The following is a 21,545-nucleotide window of genomic DNA, read 5'->3' as shown; positions in this document are numbered from 1 at the left end:
CTGTGTCTTCTGTAAACAAAACAAAAACCCCTCCCCACAAAGCAGGGAGGTTCATGGAGTGAAGGGTTCAGCAGTGGGAGGGTCAGCTGTACCCAAGGACTCAGCAGAACATGCACTTGCTGTGTTTCTTCCTGGAGGTGAAGGGCAAAGCAAAGGCCAGGGCAAAGCCCAAAGCTCAGCTCAGGGCAAAGCCCAGCTCAGAGCAAAGGCCTGAGGCAAAGCCCAAAGCCCAGCTCAGAGCAAAGCCCAGTTCAGAGCAAAGGCCTGAGCCTGAGGCAAAGCCCAGCTCAGGGCAAAGCCCAGCTCAGAGCAAAGCCCAGCTCAGGGCAAAGCCCAAAGCCCAGCTCAGAGCAAAGCCCAGCTCAGGGCTCAGCCCAAAGCCCAGCTCAGAGCAAAGCCCAGCTCAGGGCTCCTCCCCTGCCTCCTCATCCGTCTCCATCTCGGCCAGCTGCCGCCTCAGCGCGTTCACCTTGGCCTGCAGCTCCTTGTTGTACTTGATGATGTTGATCCTTTCTACCTCAGCCTCCTCCAGGAATTTGGAAGGCCTGTTCCACCTCAGGAAGACACCTGGAAGGCCAGAGACACTCAGGTCACAAGGGGTTCTTGAAATAAGGAGGAATTCATGAAGCAGCTCTCAGCACACAGTTCACATTTTCTTCCCTTTCTCTCCCCACTAAATGGTTTCCCCCACTCCTCTCCAAGCTCACCATCCTATTAAACAAGGTTAATAACAATGAAAAATGAGGGGGTTCATTCCTTTTTTCCTGCTGTACTTATCAGACCACTCCATTTTCAGTCCTAACCCTGCCATGACAGCCTGCTTGTGTCACTGTCATGGACTCTGCAGCACCCATGGGATGGGGAAAGTTTCTCCCCCACTGCACATGGATTCTCCAGACTGGTCAGCAATGAAGTCTGACATAAAAAAAAATCACAAAAGAGATATTGCCTGCAACAAGGAAAGCAAACCTGGCTCACCTTCCCAGAGCTGCAGGCTCTGTGGGGCCACAGAGGGCCAGATGACAAGGCTGTTGGCCTCATAAAGAGGGTTCTGGAACCTGCTCAGCTCTTCAGGCCTGTTCACCCAGGACCACAGGGACATGGTCTTCTGAGGCAGCTTCAGTTTAGCCCTAAGAAACCCACAGGAAAAGTCAGTTTTGTACACTTGGATCTGTAAGGCTCTTGTTAGAATCACACAGACAAGGTCACAAAGTTTTCCATGTGCTACTCCCCCAGATAATTCAAGTTAATCCCTTCACCATCATGGCACAGGGTGTAAACCTAAAGCAATTTACTCAGCCTGGCTGATTATAATTAGTTTTGAATAAAAGATGGAGAAATAACACTTGGAGGTTGGCTGCCTGCTGCCCAGGTGAGGAATCAGTCACCCCTTACTGTGGTTTGAGAGCCAAGTTTGGAAAGGGATCAGGCTCCTGTGTTAAGGGAGAGCTGGAAGGTGGGGCAGGGCTGCATCAGGATGGGAATGGAATTCTCAAGCACATAAAAGCAGTTTTACTGCTGGAGTGGACATGTTTGACAGGTCCCTCTGGTGGCAGGAAGGAACTGAGCACACAGAGCAAGCAGTGCTGCTTTCCTGGGGCAATCCCACCTCCAGTTACAGGGATCCCTGTGCCTCAGATTCCAGCAAATCTCATTCTGCCTGCACTGGCAAATTGAACTGCCAGCCAGGCAGGAGATTCACCACTCCTGTGAATGCTTCAGACAGCACAAGCTTAACATCAGACTCCAGCCCTGTCTGTGCTCCCAGGCTGATGTGCTCAGATGTGACAGGCAGGTTATTACACATAACATTCAATACTCCTCCAAATTTCAGCTTATTGGTTTCAAGTCTAACTTGGTTTTGCAGATGACTGGTTCAGCAGCCCTGCAGAAGGCAGCAGAGTCTCTTCTAAACCCAGATTATTTTAAGGACAGAGGTTTACAGGAAGCTTTAAATTGCCTTCTTTCTCTGAAGTATCACTTCTGTTTTCCCCTTCCTGTCCAGTGACCTTCAGTCCAGCAGGAGACCCTCAGCCCTACAGGAGCCAGGAATCCTGAGGGCAGAACTTCCAAGCTCCAAACAGGAATCCAAATCTCCCTGGCAGCTGTGGGCAGCTCCAATCCTTCACCCAGAGGTCTCAGGACCACCAGGCTACAGAGTCAGGTTGAGGTGAGGGACAGAATTGTCAGCTGTGACCTTTGCCTGCCTCAACCTCCTCCTCCTCCAGCTTGCATGGACAAGTCTGCTTCCCACAGCTGTGACTCACATCAAATTCCAGCTGGTTGCTCTTTTATGGAAGAGCTTCTGTGTGAGAAATAAAGTGGTGATGGGTGGAGATTTTTGGCCAGGTTGGATGGGGTTTGTGTTTGGGAGAATGGAAAGTGTCCCTGCCCACAGCAGAGGGTTGGAACAAGACGATCTTTAAGATTTCTTCCAACCCAAACCATTCCATGATTCTGGAACCTTCTTTTAAACAAATTCAGCCCAACACTTCAAGTATTCAAGTCCAGCACCCTTACCAACCTTTCATTTTCATTGTTGCCCAGGAAAGTGCCAAACTGGGAGGCATAGGCATGTTCAAAGAGTGTGATGAGGAACTGCTCGTTGAACTCGAAGGAGCAAGGGAACTGCCGGTGGATTTGCCACACACATTCCAGAAAGAGCAGGAACACTGGGGCCTCCCACTTCTGCTTGCTGTTGGAATAGGCTGACTGGGCACAACGCTGCTGGAAAGGGTGGCCAGCCTGGAGGGAACCAGGGACACCATCACACACCAAGGAATGGGAGGAAAAACATTTCACAGCAAGTTCTGCCCGTGCAAATGCTCAGGGAGGCAGGAGCCTGACAAGAAGGATATTGAGGGGCTGGAGCATGTGCAGGGAAGGGAATGGAGCACCAGGAGAGGCTGAGGGAGCTGGGAAAGGGGCTCAGCCTGGAGAAAAGGAGCTTCAGGGGGAACCTTGTGGCTCTGCACAACTCCCTGACAGGAGGGGACAGCCAGAGGGGACAGGCTCTGCTACCAGGGAATGGGAACAGCCTCCAGGGCAGGTTTAGGTTGGATATTAGAGAAAATTTCTTAGTGGAAAGGGCTGTTCAGCTCTGGTACAGCTCTCCATGGCAATGGTGCAGTCCCCATCACCGGAAGCATTAAAAAGTCACATTGATATGGCACTTGGGGACACAGATGAGTGGTGGCCTTGGCAGTGCTGGGGGACAGTTGGACTTGACAATTTTAAATATATTTCCCAACCTAAATGGTTCTATGATTCTATGACTGATTTCCCTGCCTTTCTCAGGCTGTGTTTGATCAGATAATGTGAGCAGGAACAAGCTGGGGTGGGTGCACTGGAGGACTAGACTGCCAAGGTACAAAGAGCACAACTCAGGTTTTGTGGTTTGTTCTGAACACTTTTCTCTACTGAGATGGAAGAGATGAAACCTGGTCCAGTGGAAGGTGTCCCTGCCATGGCAGGAGGTTGGAATGAGAGGAGCTTCAAGGTCCTTCCAACCCAAACCACTCTTGATAAGAGATGCTCACCCAGAGCACACAAAACAGGCAGTTCCCCAAAATCAATGAGAGGCAGAGGCCCCAGGATGCCAGAGGGACAAATGACTCAGGTAATGCTGCTGCTCTTTAGGACAAAGGACACTCACACTCAGCAGGGCTGCAGCAAGTCCCACCCTGCTGGCTGCCTCTCAGGCTATTTCCCAACCCCAGTGTCTCTGCTGCTCTGTCCAGGGGCATTTCTCACCTGCAGCCACTCCCTCACTACCAGAGCCTGGAAGCCACGGATGGTCCTGCACCTTGGATCCAGGATGATCTGTGCCAGGGAAGTGACCTGGAGGGTGGAGTCAGTTCCTTCACTGCCATGGACTAACACTGAAGCACTTTCCCTGGGAAAGGAAAAGATGGGAATGGATAAGAGTGTGAATGAGCAGAATCATCCCAGTAGATGCCATTACATGGATCCCACAAGGATCTCACCTGGATACTCATCAACAGTGACCTGAGCTCTGCATCACTAAAGGCACTCTGGAATTCCAGATCCTTTCCCACACTGACAGAAGGTGCACAGTGAGATCTCCCATGTGGTTCTCACTCTTTGGGATTAGCATCTCTTTGAGTTACAGCTTGGATATCCAACTCATCCCATTCCACCCCTGCCATGGGCAGGGACACCTTCCACTATCCCAGGTTGCTCCAAGTCCCATCCAGCCTGGCCTTGGACAATTCCAGGGATCCAGGGGCAGCCACAGCTGCTCTGGGCACCCTGTCCCAGGGCCTTACCACTGTTCTAATACAGTTTCTCCCTAATATTTAATCTAAACCTTCCTTCCCTACCTAATCTTCACCTTTCTCTATACTGATTTTCTCCCACTATTTTCCCCTTTTATATTTCAGGCCTCTAAGATGCAGAAAGATCTCAGCCATCCTCTCCCCATGGAAAATACAGCAGAACTCTCCTTGTCAGCCCAGCTCTGACCTCCAGGCTCTGACCTTAGGCACCTGGAACTGACCTGCTATGGCTCCAGGCAAACACAAAAAGCAAAGCTGAGGTTAAAAATTATGAAATCAGCCACTGTCCCAACCAGCCAGAAGGGTTTCATCACTGATCTTTCCCATTACATGCTTGCAGGAAAGAATTTCAGATAAAACTATTGATCCAGAGCAATCCTTTCCTGGCACAGCCAGTAATGAAACCAGCACTATCAGAGCTTTTAAAAAGCACAGAGCTCCATTTTAATGCAGCAGTGCTGATTCACCACTGAGCCTGCATTTCAGCTGCAGAACACATTCCCCAGCTCCTATGAAAAGTCAGGTTTTCCCTAATTTTTGGGATGGGCTTTTCCCACCCAGAGCCACAGATAAAAGCAATTTAGATTCCTGCATCTGGTTTTACAAACCCTGGCACTTGACAGCAAGCACTGGCTCTGCAGCCTGAGGTATGAGCACGAGTGTGCTGAGTCAGCAGCATTTGTGAAAGAATTGCCAGGTTAAAACAGGTCACAAGCACTTAGAAGGGATGAGCAGGATTGCCTGGATAGAGCTGACAGAGGGGATAAAAATATAAGAGGGGAAAAACATTGGACCAATTCCTGGAGAAAACAAGGAGATGACATTGTTTTAACCTCTGGAAGTGAGGGGTGGTATTGGAAATTTCATTTTAATCCAAACCTTCAACAAAACTCCCCACATTAGCTTGGCTGCAACAGGCACAGGAATATACCTTAAACACATGATCCAAAACCTTTTCTTAGCTGAGATTTCCTCCCTCCTCCTGATTTATTGGAGCAGCATTCCTTCACTGTGAAGAAACACAATCTTCCATGGCTACAAGTGAGCCAGACCACGGTGGGCAGCTATTGATACTGCCAGAGTTATTTAATGAGCAATCAGTAACCAGTGAATGAGCAACCCAAGGCTTTCTGCAGGAGATTCACCTGTCAATGCACTGAGCAGCCAGGCAAGCTGCAGTCAGCAGCTCCTTGATGTGAGTGAGCCAGTTGGAAGCTTCCAGTTTACTGAGCCAACGGTCCATGTTGTGTGACTGGTCATTGCAAGCCTCCACCAGCTTGATGAAGCTCTCCTGCAGGATATTAAACCTTTGGGAAAAGGAAAAACATTGTTGAAAGCACAAGTAGTAACATAGAAATGAGGACATGGATTATTATATATTGTGTTTATTCATTCCTCTCTCTCTGATGCTTTAAAAATGTAAGTTCACATAAAATCTTTAGAAGCAAAATCAAAAACTTGAAGTATTTGCAAGAAAATTCTTTATTTAACTGCTCAAGAGCTGGTCTACAGCTCCAAGAACATTACTGCATGCCTGTGTAGAAGGATTCCCCAAAATTAAGGCTTTAAGAGAAGTTGAACAAAGCCAGACTAAAATTCTGTTTAATTTAGTAACTTGTCACCAAATGACTGAACCATAATAGCTATCCAGAGAAAAGCACTGGATGACAGAATCATGGGATGGTTTGGGTTGGAATGAAACTTAAAGCTCATCTCATCCCAACCCCTGCCATGGGCAGGGACACCTTCCACTATCCCAGGCTGCTCCAAGCCCTGTCCAACCTGTCCCTGAACATTTCCAGGGATGGGGCAGCCACAGCTTCTCTGGACAAATCCTCTGGACAAGAGGACAGTGACAGTCACAGAACAAACCCTCCCCTGCAGAAGTTTTCTGGCAAGGTACCTGCTCCTTCCTGTGCAAATGGGAAACACAGGGAGGCTGGAGTGTGGCTGAAGATGGTCAGGAAAAGAAACAGCACTTGATGGCTCAAACCTGCAGCAATTTGCTCAGAACAAGGAACCAAACCAAACATCCCTTTATCATCCACATATCCCGGTTTTGCCACAGAAACAACACGACCCTGCTGCCAGGAACCAGGATACACAACTCTTCTTACACGAGCAAATACCTCGTGGAGGTATCACTGCTCTGCCAGAGCTGCCAGATCCTGCTCTCACCCACCTCTCAATATACTTGTGAATCCTCCTCCACTGGGGGTAGTGCACTTCTTGCTCAAAGCCCCCTCCCTTGGCCCTGGCCTGCTGGGCCACAGCCAGAGGCCGCGTGTCGATGACGAAGCCGCGCCGGCCGGAGCGCAGCGTGGCGTTGATCAGCTTCTCATCCTCCTTGCAGCGCCGCCCGTTGGTGCCTGTCAGGGGCTGGCTGCTCCTCAGCATGGCCTGGGGACACACAGAAACATGCATGGCACACTGGAAGTGGGGAGAATTCTCACTGGAAGGCACCAAGCACTGGAGGTGCAAGCTTTGCCCTGAATCCGTCAGTTGTTTCAAGTTCGATGCCTCTCAAGGATTGAATGGATTTAAAACTGAAAATTCTTGAATCCAGCAATCATTTGGCTGGGCAAGTTTGAAATGCCAGGCATCATCTCAGAGGCTGCATCCCTTCAGTAATGCCTCAAGTGCCATCTTTGTGAGCTGCTGAGCTGCCTTCCTGCTGATGGCTCCTTTATAAACCCAGTGTTAGAAATCCCTGGAAGGGTTCAAGGCTGCTGAGATGCATCCCTGCTCATGGCAGGGGGTTGGAACTAGATGGTCCCTAAGGATCCTTCTGACCAAAACCATCCTGTGATTGTATGGAACCATCTTTTTCAGACTGCCATTTTCAAGATCTATACCCAACTCTGTTCTTAAAACATTCATATTGCTCATGCGTTAAAGATTACATTTTTACCCCATGGATGGACTAATAAACCTCAAGTTCACAGGCTGATGAGGTGAAATTTCTCTTTAGTAAATGCCTTTCAATTCAGAAGCAGCTCAGCAGCTCAAATTATAATGAAAATGTGAGGGCAGCCAGTCAGCAGCCCCAGGTACAGCTGAGAACTCAGAGCCAGGAGGGCACTGAGAGTGACAGCATTACTGTCACAACTGCAACACTCTGAGCCAAACACTGCTGTACTCCTCACATGAAACATGCACAATTTGGAGACATAACTGAGCAAAACTCTTCCTTCAATGGTTTTCAGCTGAGCTGAGAAAAAGCAAAAAGCACAACTGATTTGGAGTAGGTGGCTGGCTGCTTTTAAAGCAAAGAAAATCCCAAGGTGCTTCTGAGTCAGACTAGACAGCTCCAAACTGAAGGCTTACAAATCTTGGTCACAGGAGGAGAGAAGGCATTAGAGCATTTGAGGAGACTGTAACAAGTTTAAAAGCTTAAGGTTCTGAAGGATGCCAGCATCCTCAGAACTGGTTCCATCAGCAAGAAACACAATTTCCCAACATTTTCATACAGTGCACTTCTTAATTACAGTGTATCAGTCACTCCATTGGATTCTGGCTCATCAAAGTCTGTGCAAGAGGAAGACTTTGTACTCCTGAATCGAGTTACCTGCCAGGCTCAGAGAACAGATTGTTCTGATCCTCCTTGCACAGTCACACAGCAGAAGCAGCCTTGGCTCTGCTGTCACCATGGCTGTGACAAGGGCCCACAGCTCACAGACAGGACAATGTGCCTCCTGCCATCCTTTCCATGAAAACTCTTGGCAGGCACAGCCAGTCAGGGTGCCAGCAGTGGCTTTACAAGCCTCATCTTGTTCTCACTGCTGTAAGGGAGCTCCTGCCACACACATTCCCAACCAAGCAGATTTATGGCTGTTTCCAGGATGGAGATTACTCATTCTATCACCCACAACCAGCTTCACTGAGGAAGCTGCAAAATAAGCCAGGAACTCTGTTAATTCCAGAGCATGCAGCCAACAGAGTCCCTCATCCTTTCATGATGGAATCCTGAAGCCTGGGAGTTTTAAACTTTCTGTGCTTTCTGGCACTAATCCCCAAAAAAACACTGCTCTTGACTTGAGGTCTTGGAGAAGGCTTCCATTCACAGCTCCAGCTTTAAATGCATCAGCAATGGGATTTTTAACAGGATTTTTGAGGTGTCTGTGTTGATTTATGTAGGGTGTGCAGTTTGATTACCATAAAAAAAAAAACATGCATGGATCTGGAATATCAAACTGATAAAAACCTCAGCATGACACAAGATGTGGAAAAGGCAAAACCAGAATTCTGGGGAGTGTGTGGGAGACTGGCTGTCACTGGCACCACCAGTAGGGAGAAGAAAGGGGGAGCAGCACCTGAATCTATTCAGTGATAGAGTTACAACCACTGTAGTGTAGTTAAAATAGAGGTGTGTAATTTCACATAGTAAAGGGTTTTTAATTTGAGGTTTTAGAATACAGTAATAGGTATGGGATTAAATAGAAGTTCTTGGGCATTGTCTCTTTCTTCCTTCTGTTCCTTCTTTACGACTTCAAGTAGCAATTTTTGAATTAAATAGCACTGCAGTGCAGATCACAAGTGTTTGGTCATTGAACCAAAAGCATAAATATTAATTTTTAATTGAATAATTTATTAAATTCACCTCCATTCTCTCACTTTTAGCTTTAACAGCTCGAAGTACTAAAAAAAACCTCTCTGTACGTTCGCTAAGATTTAATAAACAACCACCTCTTAAGCATTCAATCCTAACATGAATAAAAACAACAAAAAAAAGAAAACACCTAAAAAAAAAAAAAGAAAACAACCACTTTTAAAAGCTTCAGGCAGCCCCAAAGGCAGCTCACCATGCCATTTTTCTTGTGGTAGTAGCTCAGCACGGGGAAGCGGCCGCCGTGGCGGAACAGGGCGACTTTGCGGAGCGCCTCGTCGTCGATGGATTTGGGGACAATGACAACTGCAGGGTAGGAGGGACACACTGAGAATTCCTTGTTCACGCAGCTCAGACGCCACTCGTTGGTCTGGAAAACATCAGCACATGGCTTTGGGTGAGGGCAGATATTCTGTGGGAGAGGTAATAGGGAAGAAAGAGTTCCATGCATAGGATGAAGAACAGACAGTTATATTTGTGATCGGTTCCATCTGCACCAGAAATTGTCCTTTAAGTAGCCATTTATAAGCTGTTGATCCATTAATTTTTCCCTTGGTGCTCCTTGCAATCATCTCCTTGGAGTGTGCAGATAAAGCTCAGAAGGAATGGAAGAATGATCAGGTGCCTCTGGGTCTTGAGCAACAGGTCCTCCTCTGGTTTATTCATATCCTCAAACATCACAAAATAAGCCCATGTGGGCAGAAATGGGTCACTGTGGCTTGAAATTATTTCACAGGCACAGCAGACAGCAAGGGGAGACCTCACAGAGAAATGTATTCCCACACAAGAGGGGAAAAAAATTCATTTAGATACAGGGAATATGGGCCCAACCCTCATTCTGGGGTTGCTGAAAGAAGAGGTCACAAGACAAAAGTTGCCAAAAGAGGCAAAAATTTCCACCCACTCCAGATATTGAAGCTGCTTTGAGGTTAAAATTTCATTTTCACATCTCCAGCTTGGTTCCTTCCTGTGGCCTCAGCTACAGCTCTTCCTTCTACAGCACCAAGGACTCACCATGAGCTCCTGTGATGTGACTTCTCCAGCTCCCAGCAGCCAAAGCCCTGGGAAAGAAGAGCTGGATGTGGCACCTCCCAGGCACTTGGCATGAGAATTCCAGCTACCTGACACCCAGGGTCACCCACAGGCCTTGGCTCCAGCTCAGAGAAAAAGGTCAATGAGGAGCTTCTGCAGCAGGGAGAGACCTCAGAGACCCATCAAACCTCTCTGCTCATCTGAGTTCAAGGAAAGTTTGAGGCAGGCAAAAAGGCAGAGGGACAAGGCAGGCAGGACAAAGTGAGAGAAGAGCACAACAGCTAAATTAGGCTGTGACAAAACAGACAAAATCCACATCAATTCAGGTCTGTTGACTTAACATGAATTAATTGCACATATCTGATCAGAATTCCTTTCTTTCTTTACTAACTCTTGCCACACACCTCCTGATTGCCACCTGCTTATATAAATCCACCTGACTGCCTCACTGGTCCACTGGAAAAGTGGGATCAATTCAGGAATATCCTCTGGCAATGAAGCCTTTCCATCAGCTGAACAGGCTGATCTGAATCACAACACTATTTCAGCAGCAGCAGCTCCAAGGCATGGACTCTGTGGTTTAGGAGACAGGCAAATTGTCCTTTTTGGTAGCAGCTTAAAAAAGATGCTGGCAAAAAATAAATATCAGCATCAAGAGCAGCAATTGCTGCCTGTGTGCAGCAGCCCAGCTGGACAGTGTTGCACCATGCCTGCTATAACCTTATTTCATTATTCATTAGCCTCAAAGCAGCTCCTCTGAACAGCTCCATTTTATAAAAAGCAGAGCTTCTCCCAGATGCAAAGTCAAATTGCCTCTGGCCATTGGGTTATGAGCAGAGATGAAAATTTCTGGGATACAAAAGGATGTGGCTGGTCACAGCTCCAGCTTTAAATGCATCAGCAATTGGATTTTCAACAGGATTTTGGGGGAGGGCTGTGTTGATTTATGTGGGAGGGTGTACAGTTTGATTACCATGACAAAAACATGAATGGATCTGGAATATCAAACTGATAAAAACCTCAGCATGACACAGGATGTGGAAAAGGCAAAACCAGAATTCTGGGGAGTGTGTGGGAGACTGGCTGTCACTGGCACCACCAGTATGGAGAGGAAAGGGGGAGCAGCACCTGATTTATCCCCTGCTCTGATAATTGAACCCTGCCCACAACCTGCTCTCCTCCCACTTCCAGCAGAGACAGACCATCCCTGGTGTCATTTCCATGGAAAGGAGGAGGAGCCTGGCAGCACTTGGCACCATTTATCTTCCCTCCAACAGCTCCTGCTGCAGAGATCCCATTAACCTCTGCACTGCCAGCTCCAGACTGCCCAAATCAACTCCTTTAGCTTTGGCCTGGCTGGAATTTGGAAGCAAAAAGGGCCATCAGTAACTGGAAGAGAGAGGAAACAGAAGGGAGACCTCACTTTCAAACAGGTAATTGTGCTGTGTGAAACTCAGCAAACCCTTAATTTTCCCAGGAAGACAGCTGAGCTTTTAGGAATTAGAGAAGTTAAGGATTAAAGCAGCAAAGGGATGAGGGCTGAGCAGAAAGGAGAATGAACTCCAGAGGAAGAAGAAAGCAGTGATTTCAAAACCAAGTGCAGGATCAACTCTTGGATTTTTACTTTTCCTCTCCTAATATTTGTTTATAGATACATTGATTCCCAAATGTCCAAGCTATCATTCCTCCTAAAACCTAAAATTGCCAGGAGAGGTTGTTTTCCACAAAACATTGGGAAACAAGTCAAACTCTACCAAAAGGCCTTAAAAAAAAAAAGAAAAAAAAGAAAAAAAAGTCAAGAACCCAGCACAGATTTTGGGAAATCTTGTAAAGCAGCAAAGGTAGAGGCCATTCCCAAGGAACAAACCCTACTGGGATCAGATTGTGCATGGACAAAGAGCAGAACAGATGTAAAGATTGATGCTTGTCTGAAAAGAGCAAAATATGGTTCACAATTACCATTTAACCTGAGCCCAAACCCAGAAAATTTTGATTTTTAAAAGGAGCTCTGACATGAAGATGAAGCATAACTGAATTGTTCAGAACCCTGCTAAAAAGTGAAAGAAAAGAGAAAAAAGGGAGGGGAAAAGGGAAGAAAAATACAGGGAAAGAAAACAGGCAGAAAAGAAATTAAAGAGAAAAAGAAAAGGTGGGGAAAGTTAAAAAAAAAAAAACAAAAAACCAAACAAACAAACAAAACAGAAAAAGGGGAAAGAAAAAAAGAGTGAAGGGGTAAAGAAAAAGAACAAAGGAGGGAAAGAAAAGCAGAAAGAAAAAGGAGGAAGAAAGGAGAATAAAGCAATTCATTTTCTTGGCAATAAAATGTTAATTATACTGTCAGTGTACAAAGTTCTCAGGCCTCTTCCCTTCATTTTAGGAAACTGAATTTCCAGTTAGTTTGCAGCATTCAGCAGTTCTGGAATTTGACAGAAGAGAAACCTCTGCTCAGAGAAAATATAAACCCCTGCACATATTCTGAATTCCATTCAGCCCTCACTGTGAAGAATACAAATGATATGTTATATTATCTAAATATTTAATGTACTACCTAGCTTTTAAAAAAAAATATGAACTTTTACACTGCACTTTAGAGAGTGTTGAAAACAACTCTCCTGTAGCAGATAAAACTGGAATGAATAAATTACTAGAGCTGTAGGGTGGGTGAAATAGTTTTTAATTTGTTATCCTACTGAGGAAGGTGCAGATCCAGATGGATGATTTAGCAGAGGCAGGAACCTTTGGAATTCTACTCATTTGATTTCTGGGAGAAAGATTTAAATCAGCCATTTCCTTGTTGCAGCCTGTCACACAAGGCAGTGTCACTACAGAACAAGAATTATTTGGTCAATGAGACATTTCTCTGTTGTTCAGGAGATGTAAATCATTGGAAGGTGGCTTTTGACACCATTTTGTTCAAAATGTGAAGTTTTGGGTTAAAAGTCAAGAATTAATCAACAGCTGTCAGACATGGAGATTTTAAAGGAGTGAATGATTGCCCTGGAAACGTGGTGTTAAAAAGTAATGAGGTTTTTAAATGGAATTCTTACATGGAGAATGTGCTCAGAAAGGCAAGAGATTGACAAATGAAATTTTAAATCCCTGAAAAAAACAAGGGAAAAGAGCACATCAATGGATCCATGTGCTGGATGTAACAGTTGGTCTGTCTTTGGATGGCAGAGGAAGATAAGATGCATAAGAGGAAGAGCTTTAATCATGAGACAAAAATAGCAAGGCCTCTGAACTTCAATTTTCTGGTGATTTCATCAACTGAATTTGGTCAAGCTGATCACATTATTCAGTTATTACTCATAGCCAGGAAGTGATACAGCCTGCAGACAAAAGCAATAAAAAAAAGAAAATAAAATTCTGGGATGCTGCACTAATGGATGTGGGCTCAGAAAGCTGAGCTGCTGGAGCAAGAGCACAGGCTGGATGTGGAATAAAGATCTGGAACTCAGAGATGCAAATCCAAGGAATTATTAAAACAGGTTTCTGCACCCAAGATAGTTCCCACTTTACCAAATTCAGAATCCTAAAAGGAAATTTGAGTAAGAGACACAAGGGGCAATGCCATAAGAACAATTCCTACCCAAAATAAAATCAATGTGTTCAGCAGCACCTGGAAAAAGAGAACTGGAAGTTTCCTCCTGAATATTTCCCCAGCATCAATTAAAGGAAAATGTGTTTCAAACTGGGCATCTTCATTATCATCTTGCTAAAGAGCAATTTTTTTAAAACCAGTGTCATTTCAATGAAAGGTTTGACAAAGATTCATCTCATTCTACCCCAGATCAAAATTAAGAACAACAAAGCCAGGACAAAGGATTTCAATCTGTTCTTCCAAATTAGAGAACCATCCCCAAAAGCCAAAATCATTTCCTACCTTTGTGACTTCCAGAAAAAGGCCTCAAACCTCCACTTGTACAAGGTGAAGCAGCAAACCAGTGTCTGATGTTACAGAAGGAATATTTCAACAACACTCACTTTTTAACAATTTGGAACCATTTTTAACCATGGGATTTGCAGTGCCTGGGCCAATCCCTCAAATGGCACTCACCACTGAGCTGAGGAGCTCAAACTCTTGTTCCAGCAGAAAGGAGGACCAGCCATCCTCCAGGACCTCAAACATGGGCCGGTAGAAGAAGGGATACATGAGGGTGACTGAATCCAGGGTGGAAAGAGCCTGTGTGGAGAAGAGAAACCAGGAAATCATTGGAATGAACCTAAAAGCTCATCCCATTCCACCTCTGCCACAGACAGGGACACCTTTCATTAATGCCAAGCCCCATCATCCAGCCTGGCTTTGAACACTCCCAGGGATGGGGAGTCCAAAATCTCACCCCACAACCCTGTGTGTGGAATATTCCAGATTTTACTTGGCCTTTCAAAACTTAACTGGGAAAAAAAAAAAAAGCTCTGAAGGCTGAAGTGAGCTCAAGATCTGCAGGTTTCTGGCTGAGGTAACTGCTCACCTCAATGGAGCTGGCAATGTTCAGACACTCCTCCATCCCTGGGATGTCCAGCTGGATAATCCTCAGGTCTTTGCACTTTATGATGATGGTGCCCAAGGAGCCCACGAACCTACAGCAAAGCAGGAAATAAAAATCCCATAAAACCAGGATCCTCTAAGGCAGGAGAAGTGGATTTTGGTTTTATTTTCCTTTATCCCATCCTTTTGCTGTGGCAGGAAGTGGAGGTATCACATGACAAATATTCTGTGAGCACAGGGTGCCCAAAGAAGCTGTGGCTGCCTCATCCCTGGAATTATCCAAGGCCAGGTTGAGGACTGAGCATGGGAAGAAATTCCCTGAGTTTTCCACCCCTCTGCTTCTTTCCTCTCTCCAAAACAAACAGGGAAATCAGCAACAAACTTTATCAGCAACAAACTTAATCAGCACCCAGCAATTCCTCCATCCCAAGCTCTGTGCTTTTTTTAATCACTGCTGCCTGATTTCTTCTGTCTTGCTGGCAGAAAGGAACTCTGTTCTACCAGATTTCCTTAAAAGGATTTAGTAATTAATATAAAAATGAACTATTATCATCAAGCTGGAGAAAGGTGAGGGAGGAGAAGACAATGACCAGGTGAGATGAGACAGACACTCAATGAGGGACCAGTGATGCAGGTAAAGAAGAAATGAGGAGGAGGAAGAGAAATCTGTGAATTCTCAGTAGTTAAAAGGGATGGGCAAGAAAAAATATGGAGCTCTGCAGCTACAGCTCAGCTGTGCCCCAAAAAGCACATCACTAAAGGGTTATTGATTGCCATAAGCAGCTGCAGAAGGGATGATGCTGCTGAGCAAATCCAGAGCCCAAATTCTGCCACCAGCTTTGCAGGGTGACACAAAGTGAAACCCTTCAGCAGTGCTCTGATGTCCCTCTCTGTGCACACTGAGGGAAGCTGAATTGGTTATAAAGTGCTTCAAGGGTGGATGAATCCACTGAGCAAAAGGGGTTAAACATCAAAATTCTGACTCTCTACAGGACCAAAAACCCAATTTTTGAGATGCAACATCTGACATGAGCAGGCAAACAGAATGGGAACCCTGCCCTGAGCCCTGGGAGAATTATTAAGGTTGGAAAAGGATCATTGAGTCCAAGCTGTGACTGATCCCCACCGTGTCACCAGCCCAGAGCTTCCTTGGACACCTCCAGGGACGGACACTCCAAACCTCCCGGGGTATTCCAAGGCTTCCATCACCCTTCCTGGGGAGAAATTCCTTGCGATGCCCTCCCCTGGCACAGCCTGAGCCAATGTCTATGCCCAGAGCATCCTTCCTGCTCTCCACCGCCGGATTTGGGCCAGCCGAGGAGGCGAACACGAGCAATGGGGATGGGCAGGCGGGGGAAGGGAAGCTTCACCTCTTCTCGATGGAGTCGATGTTGGAGTGGAGCAGCCACAGCTCCTCGGCGTTGTCGTGCCGCCGCGACGAGAAGATGAGGTGGTGGCCGGTCAGGCACAGCGTCCCCTCCACGGCCAGGTGGAAGGGACAGTGCAGCACCACGTTATCCGCTCGCGGCGTCTTGATCAGCTCGGCGAACTCCATGCTGGAGAAAATCACCGGCAACAGCGGCCTGGGGAAGGATTCGCCCCAGAGCGATGCGGGAGCGGGACGGACCCGCACCCCTTCTCCCTCAGGGTCGCACCGCGGGTGTGGGGGGATGTGACGGAGCGGAGACCCTCGGTGCCGCCCCGGGGAGCTCCCCAAGATTCCCGGGATTCTCGGGATTCCCGGGAGCCGGCGGAGCGGGATGGGCCGGAAGCGCCGCCCGAGTCACGTGACGCGCACCCGGACCAATCGGCGCTCGGTGTCCTCACGGAGGCAGCGGCGCGGGTAAAGGGTCCGGCGCGCGGCCGGGCCCCGCCACAAACGTTCCGCGGCGCTTCATGGTAATGGGCGGGGCCGAGCGAGGGGGCGGGGCCTGGTGAGGAGATAGAGGGGAGGAGGCGGGGCGGGGGGCGGGGCTTGGGGGAATGGGGCGGGGCTTGGAGGGAAAGGGCGGGAAAGGGGCGGAAATGGGAATGGGGCGGGAATGGGGCGGGAATGGGGCGGGAAAGGGTGGGAAAAGGATTGGAAAGGGCGAGAAAGGGGCGGGAATGGGAATGGGGCGGGAATGGGGCGGGAATGGGGCGGGAATGGGTGGGAAAAGGGTTGGAAAGAGCGAGAAAGGGATGGGAATGGGAATGGGAATGGGAATGGGAATGGGAATGGGAATGGGAATGGGAATGGGAATGGGAATGGGAATGGGAATGGGAATGGGAATAGAGAGGGAAAGGAGCGAGAATAGGAAGGGACTGGGAGTGGGAATGGGTAGGGATTGGGAATGGAGGAGGAATGGGAACAGAGAGGGAATGGAGTGAGAATAGGAAGGGGCAGGGATTGGGAATGGAGGAGGAATGGGAATAGAAAGGCAATGGGAATAGGTGGGATTGGGAATGCGACAGGAATGGGAATAGAGAGGGAATAGGAACAGGCAGGGATTGGGAATGGAGGGAGAATGGGAACGAGCAGGGATTGGGAATGGGAATAGAAAAGGAATGGGAATGGGTGGGATTGGGAATGGGGCAGGAATGGGAATGGAGTGGGAATGGAAGTAAAGAGGGAATGGAGAGAGAATGGGAATAGAGAGGGAATGGAGCTGACAGCTGGAATGGAGTAGCAATGTGAATGGGCAGGAATTGTGAATGGAGTGGGAAAGGGAATAGAGAGGGAATGGAGCAGGAATGGGAGCAGGCAGGGGTTGGGAATGAAGCAGGAATGGGAATAGAGAGGAAATGGAGCTGGCAGTGGGAATGGAAGCGGGCAGAGATTGGAAATGGAGTGGGAATGAAGCAGAAATAGGAATGGAGTGGGAATGGGAATAGAGAGGGAATGGAGCTGGCAGCAGGAATGGAACAGCAATGGGAACAGGCAGGGATTGGGAATGGAGCAGAAAACGAGTAGGAAGGGATTGAAAATGGAGTGGAAAGTGAGTTGATAGGGGGAATAGAACAGGGAGGGAAGGCGTAGGAATTGTGGATGGAGCTGGCAGGGGTTGGGAACAGAGCAGGAATTGGGAATGGAGGCAGCAGGGATTGGGAGTGGAAAGAGAAGGGAACAGGCCAGGATGGGGAATGGAGCAGGAACATGGTCAGATCCCTGCTGACCCAGCCCAGCACTGTCCTGCTCCTGCAAAAAATGGGGAAATGGCCAAAAATTCATCTTGTCTACTCTACAGGTGGTGTTTTCTGAAATCCACCTCAGGTCCTTCTCCAAAGCCTCCCACTGTGGCAGGGGACAGTCCCCTCACGCTGCCCCAGCACAGCCCCACAACACTGGGACATCACTTGTGTTTCCATCATGGAATTACTGAGTGCTCTGGGTTGGAAGGGACCCTGGGGATGATCCAGTCTCACCCCCTGCCATTATCAGGGACACCTTCCACTGTCCCAGGCTGATCCAAGCCCCATCCAGCCTGGCCTTGGACACTTCCAGGGATCCAGGGGCAGCCACAGTTTCTCTGAGAATTCTATTCCAGGGCCTCCCCACCCTCACAGGGAACAATCCCTTCCCAATGTCCCATCCATCCCTGCCCTCTGGCACATTCCCTGTGTCCTGTCCCTCCATCCCTTGTCCCCAGGGACTCTCCTGGAGCCCCTTTAGGCTCTGGAAGCTGTGACACTGCCAACATCCCTCAGCCAGCAGTGAGGCTGCAGGGTCAGGGGTGCAATAAGCTGGAGTGATTTTCCATGGTTTATTCCTGTAAAGTGCATCCCATGTCAAGAAGAGCTTGGGTATAACTAAAACCCACTGATTATCACTGATTTTTTTTAGCAGAGCTGTGAGCAGGAATGTGGATCCCTGGCAGTGTCCAAAGTCAGGTTGGATGGGGCTTGGAGCAACTTGGGATAGTGGAAGGTGTCTCTGCCCATGGCAGGGGGTGGCACTGGATGAGCTTTAAGGTCCCTTCCAACCCAAACCTTCCTCTGATTCCAAACCAAACTTAAGGCTGGTGATGCTGAAATCCATCATTTACCCTGAGAGTATCTGTGAGAGTAGGAAGGGCTGGCCACAAACCCATGTGCTCCCAGGAAAAGTGAAATTCTAGGGAATGGGAAAAAGATGAAGGACTCTCCAGATCTTCAGGGGGAAAAAAATAAATCCAAAAATAAAATTTTTCCTGAAGAGAGGCTCTGCTGCCTGCACTGACCATTGGGGTTGGAAGGGGGGGGATCCAGCTCTGATCCAGAGCCACAGATCTCAGATATCTCAAATATCTCAGATCTCACTCAGCCAGAGAGGCTCCTCAGCCTCCACCTGCTTTATCTCTGGTGGAGAACAAAGCCAAAGTGTGGAAATCAGGTCATCAGCCTCTGCTGGGGCTCCCTCTGGGGGGATGGATGGCTCCTGGTGCCATCCTGCCCAGGATTGCTTCAGGTTCAAGGCTGTTCAGCCCCTGAGTGGATGCCAGCAGGCAGGGCTGGGTCACAGGATTGCAGAGGTGTTTGGATTTGGACACCTGAATTTCCATCCTCGCCCCTGGTGCTAAGTTCAGCCTAAATTTGTCCAGTTTGTTGCCTGCATGTCTTGTCAATGCTGGCAGTTCTGGTGATTCCAGGTCTGGGAATGATATAAAAGTCTAATTAATGACATTTTAATCTCATAGATAGATGCAAAGATTGATAATTAGGGGTTTCCTCTTATGGGGGTTTTCACTGATGCACATCATCAGAGAGAAGAGGAGTCTCTGAGAGTGTCTTGATACTTTGAGTTGGAAGAGGTCTTAAAACTCTTCCAGTTCCACCCCTTCCACTATCCCAGGTTGCTCCAAGTCCCATCCAGCCTGGCCTTGGACACTTCCAGGGATGGGGAATGCACAACTGCAGTGGCTGCAAAGGAAAACAAAGGATTTCAGCCCCATGGGCAATGGGGAAACAGCACTGCTGCCTCTGGGAAGGAGGAAAAAGGCAAATTTGGGCTTTGGCTGCACATGGAGGGGCTGATTGTTACCCCAGTGCTGGTCCTGACAGGGATGTGTGGGAGGGGATCACTGCCAGCTCAGGGAAAAACCCATCACATGCAGCCCTCAAGTCAGGGATATATCAGATATAACACAGAGAAAAATGAGTTGGAGGTGCACTAGGAATGTGCCTTAGAAGGGGAGTGACTGGCACTGAGATGGGATTCACTGCCTGCCTTTTTCTGCCCTGCTGCTGTAAGGAAAATGAGCTTTGTACTCATTTGTACACACACATGTACTCACAGAATTTGGTTTGAACATCACCTTTCCCAGAGGAACCCCTGAGCACAGCAGGGGTTCCATCCTGCCTTGTTTTTAGCTCTGTAAAATCAGGAGCAGCCCCACTTGGAGCCTCTCCCTGTGTTGTGACAGCACCTGGCAGAGCTCAGCCCTGGCATGGCTCAGCAAACATTGCCCCAGCCTGGGGAACAATGGGGGGTGTACAGGACATGGGGACAGGAACAGCACACCTCTTGTGCAATAAAACAGCAGCCTTATCTCTGGCTCCTGCACAAACCATCCTGGGAGAGATCCCAAACCATGGGATGGGCTGTGAGCACCAGCAATTTTAGGATAATCTCATGGCAGGGGTACAGAGTCACCCTGGATGAGGCAGAGAGATCTGGAGCACCACTGGGAGGATGAGGAGAGGCTGAAGAGGCTGAAGCAAGGAACAAAGGAATTGTTCTTTCTCAGTGCCAGCAGGAGAGGAATCAGAGAACTGACTGAGGAGTCTGGAGGCAGGAGAATCTCAGCACTGAGTGGCAGCTTCAGCAGATGGCAAACTGATTTTCACCTTCCCAAAGAGACATTCCCAAAGAGCAGGAAAAAAACCCCAAGTGCCCAGAAGCAGGAAAACTGAGTGCTTGGGTTTGCTGGAATGTGCTGATAGAAATTGGGGTGGTTTTGTGATAATTTTGAATGTATTTCATGCTGCAAAGTGTGCTGGTGTCCCTCTCTCTGCACATGCAGAGCAAGGAAAGAGGATGGCAGGGATTGTGGTGAGAGCTGGGGACTGATTCCCAGGCAGTAAGAGTAATTAGACTGGGAACTTCCACTGCAGAGGGAGAGGAGTATGTGGGAAAATGTGTGACAGCACTAAAAAAGTGCCCTAAAAAAGAGAGAACTCTGGTTTTCCTTTTCCATAACCAGGGAAGCAGATGACACACAGGGGGCTGATGCACTGAACAAAGGGATTGTTCTTTCTCACTGCCCACATGGTGAACCTCAGTGCCAGCAGGAGAGGAAACAGCCTCAAGCCTCACCAGGGCAGGTTCACATTGGATATTAAGGAAGATTTGTTCACTAAAATGGTGGTGAGGGCAGTGATGGAGTCCCCAGCCCTGGAGGGATTTAAAAGTTGCATGGGGCTTGGTCTCTTCTCCCAGGTAAAAATAATGAGGGGAAACTTCCTCAGGGGAGGTTTGAGTTGGATATTAGGGAAAATTTCTTTATGGAAAGGGTTGTCCAGCCCTGGCACAGGGCAGTGGTGGATTCCCCATCCCTGCAGGGATTTCAAAGCCCTGTGCATGTGGCACTTGGGGACATGGGCAGAGGTGGCCCTGGCACTGCTGGGGGATGTTTAGACTTGATCTTAGAGGTCTTTTCCAAACCCAGATGATTCTAAGATCCTGTGATTCCATGGCATGGTTTACCCTCCTGTTCCTGACTTCTCCACAAATCCCTGTCCTGCCACAAGGAGCTGCCTCTCTCTTGGTAAATTTTTATTTTTAATGCTTTCTTCTGAGGCTGCTTTGCACCTTTGCAAACACATTTCCCACTGCACCTCCTGTGTCTCCATGAGACAGGCAGGATTTCCAGTGGGACTGGGACCTCCTTGGAGTGGAGGAGATTTAATATTAATAGAATATATAGATGTCAGCAGGGTGGGACCACTGGAACCAGGGCCAGGGAGTGGGCATGGAACTGTTCAGCTGCCAGAGAAGCTGCAACCATGGAAATGCTGTGTGTAATCAAAAATGAGTGGAACCCCAGTGCCCAAGGAGCTCCTTGGGGAGCTGTTGGACTCATTGACCTCAGAGGGCTTTTCCAGTCTAAATATTCTGTGGCCCATGGGTTGTACAGGTATTTGTGAGGATGGATTTGGGTGG

The 21,545-nt window shown here is 48.0% G+C and overlaps 1 protein-coding gene across 1 annotated transcript; it reads right to left on the bottom strand.

Moving 5' to 3' along the window:
- Positions 1–373: 373 nt before the first annotated feature.
- Positions 374–16,281, bottom strand: MTMR9 (myotubularin related protein 9). Its single transcript, XM_079298199.1, has 10 exons — positions 15,796–16,281; positions 14,409–14,517; positions 13,994–14,119; positions 9,101–9,274; positions 6,481–6,698; positions 5,444–5,605; positions 3,754–3,895; positions 2,525–2,745; positions 979–1,130; positions 374–567 (listed from the first exon to the last, which is right to left on the bottom strand). Exons 1-10 carry the CDS (start codon positions 15,978–15,980, stop codon positions 404–406), a joined length of 1,653 nt encoding a protein of 550 aa, XP_079154325.1. The 5' UTR covers positions 15,981–16,281; the 3' UTR covers positions 374–403.
- Between the last annotated feature and the right edge of the window lie 5,264 nt (positions 16,282–21,545).

The sequence above is a fragment of the Erithacus rubecula genome, assembly GCF_903797595.1.
Source record: "Erithacus rubecula genome assembly, chromosome: 2".
Lineage (NCBI taxonomy): Eukaryota > Metazoa > Chordata > Aves > Passeriformes > Muscicapidae > Erithacus > Erithacus rubecula.
This window is presented reverse-complemented; position numbering and strand designations above follow the sequence as displayed.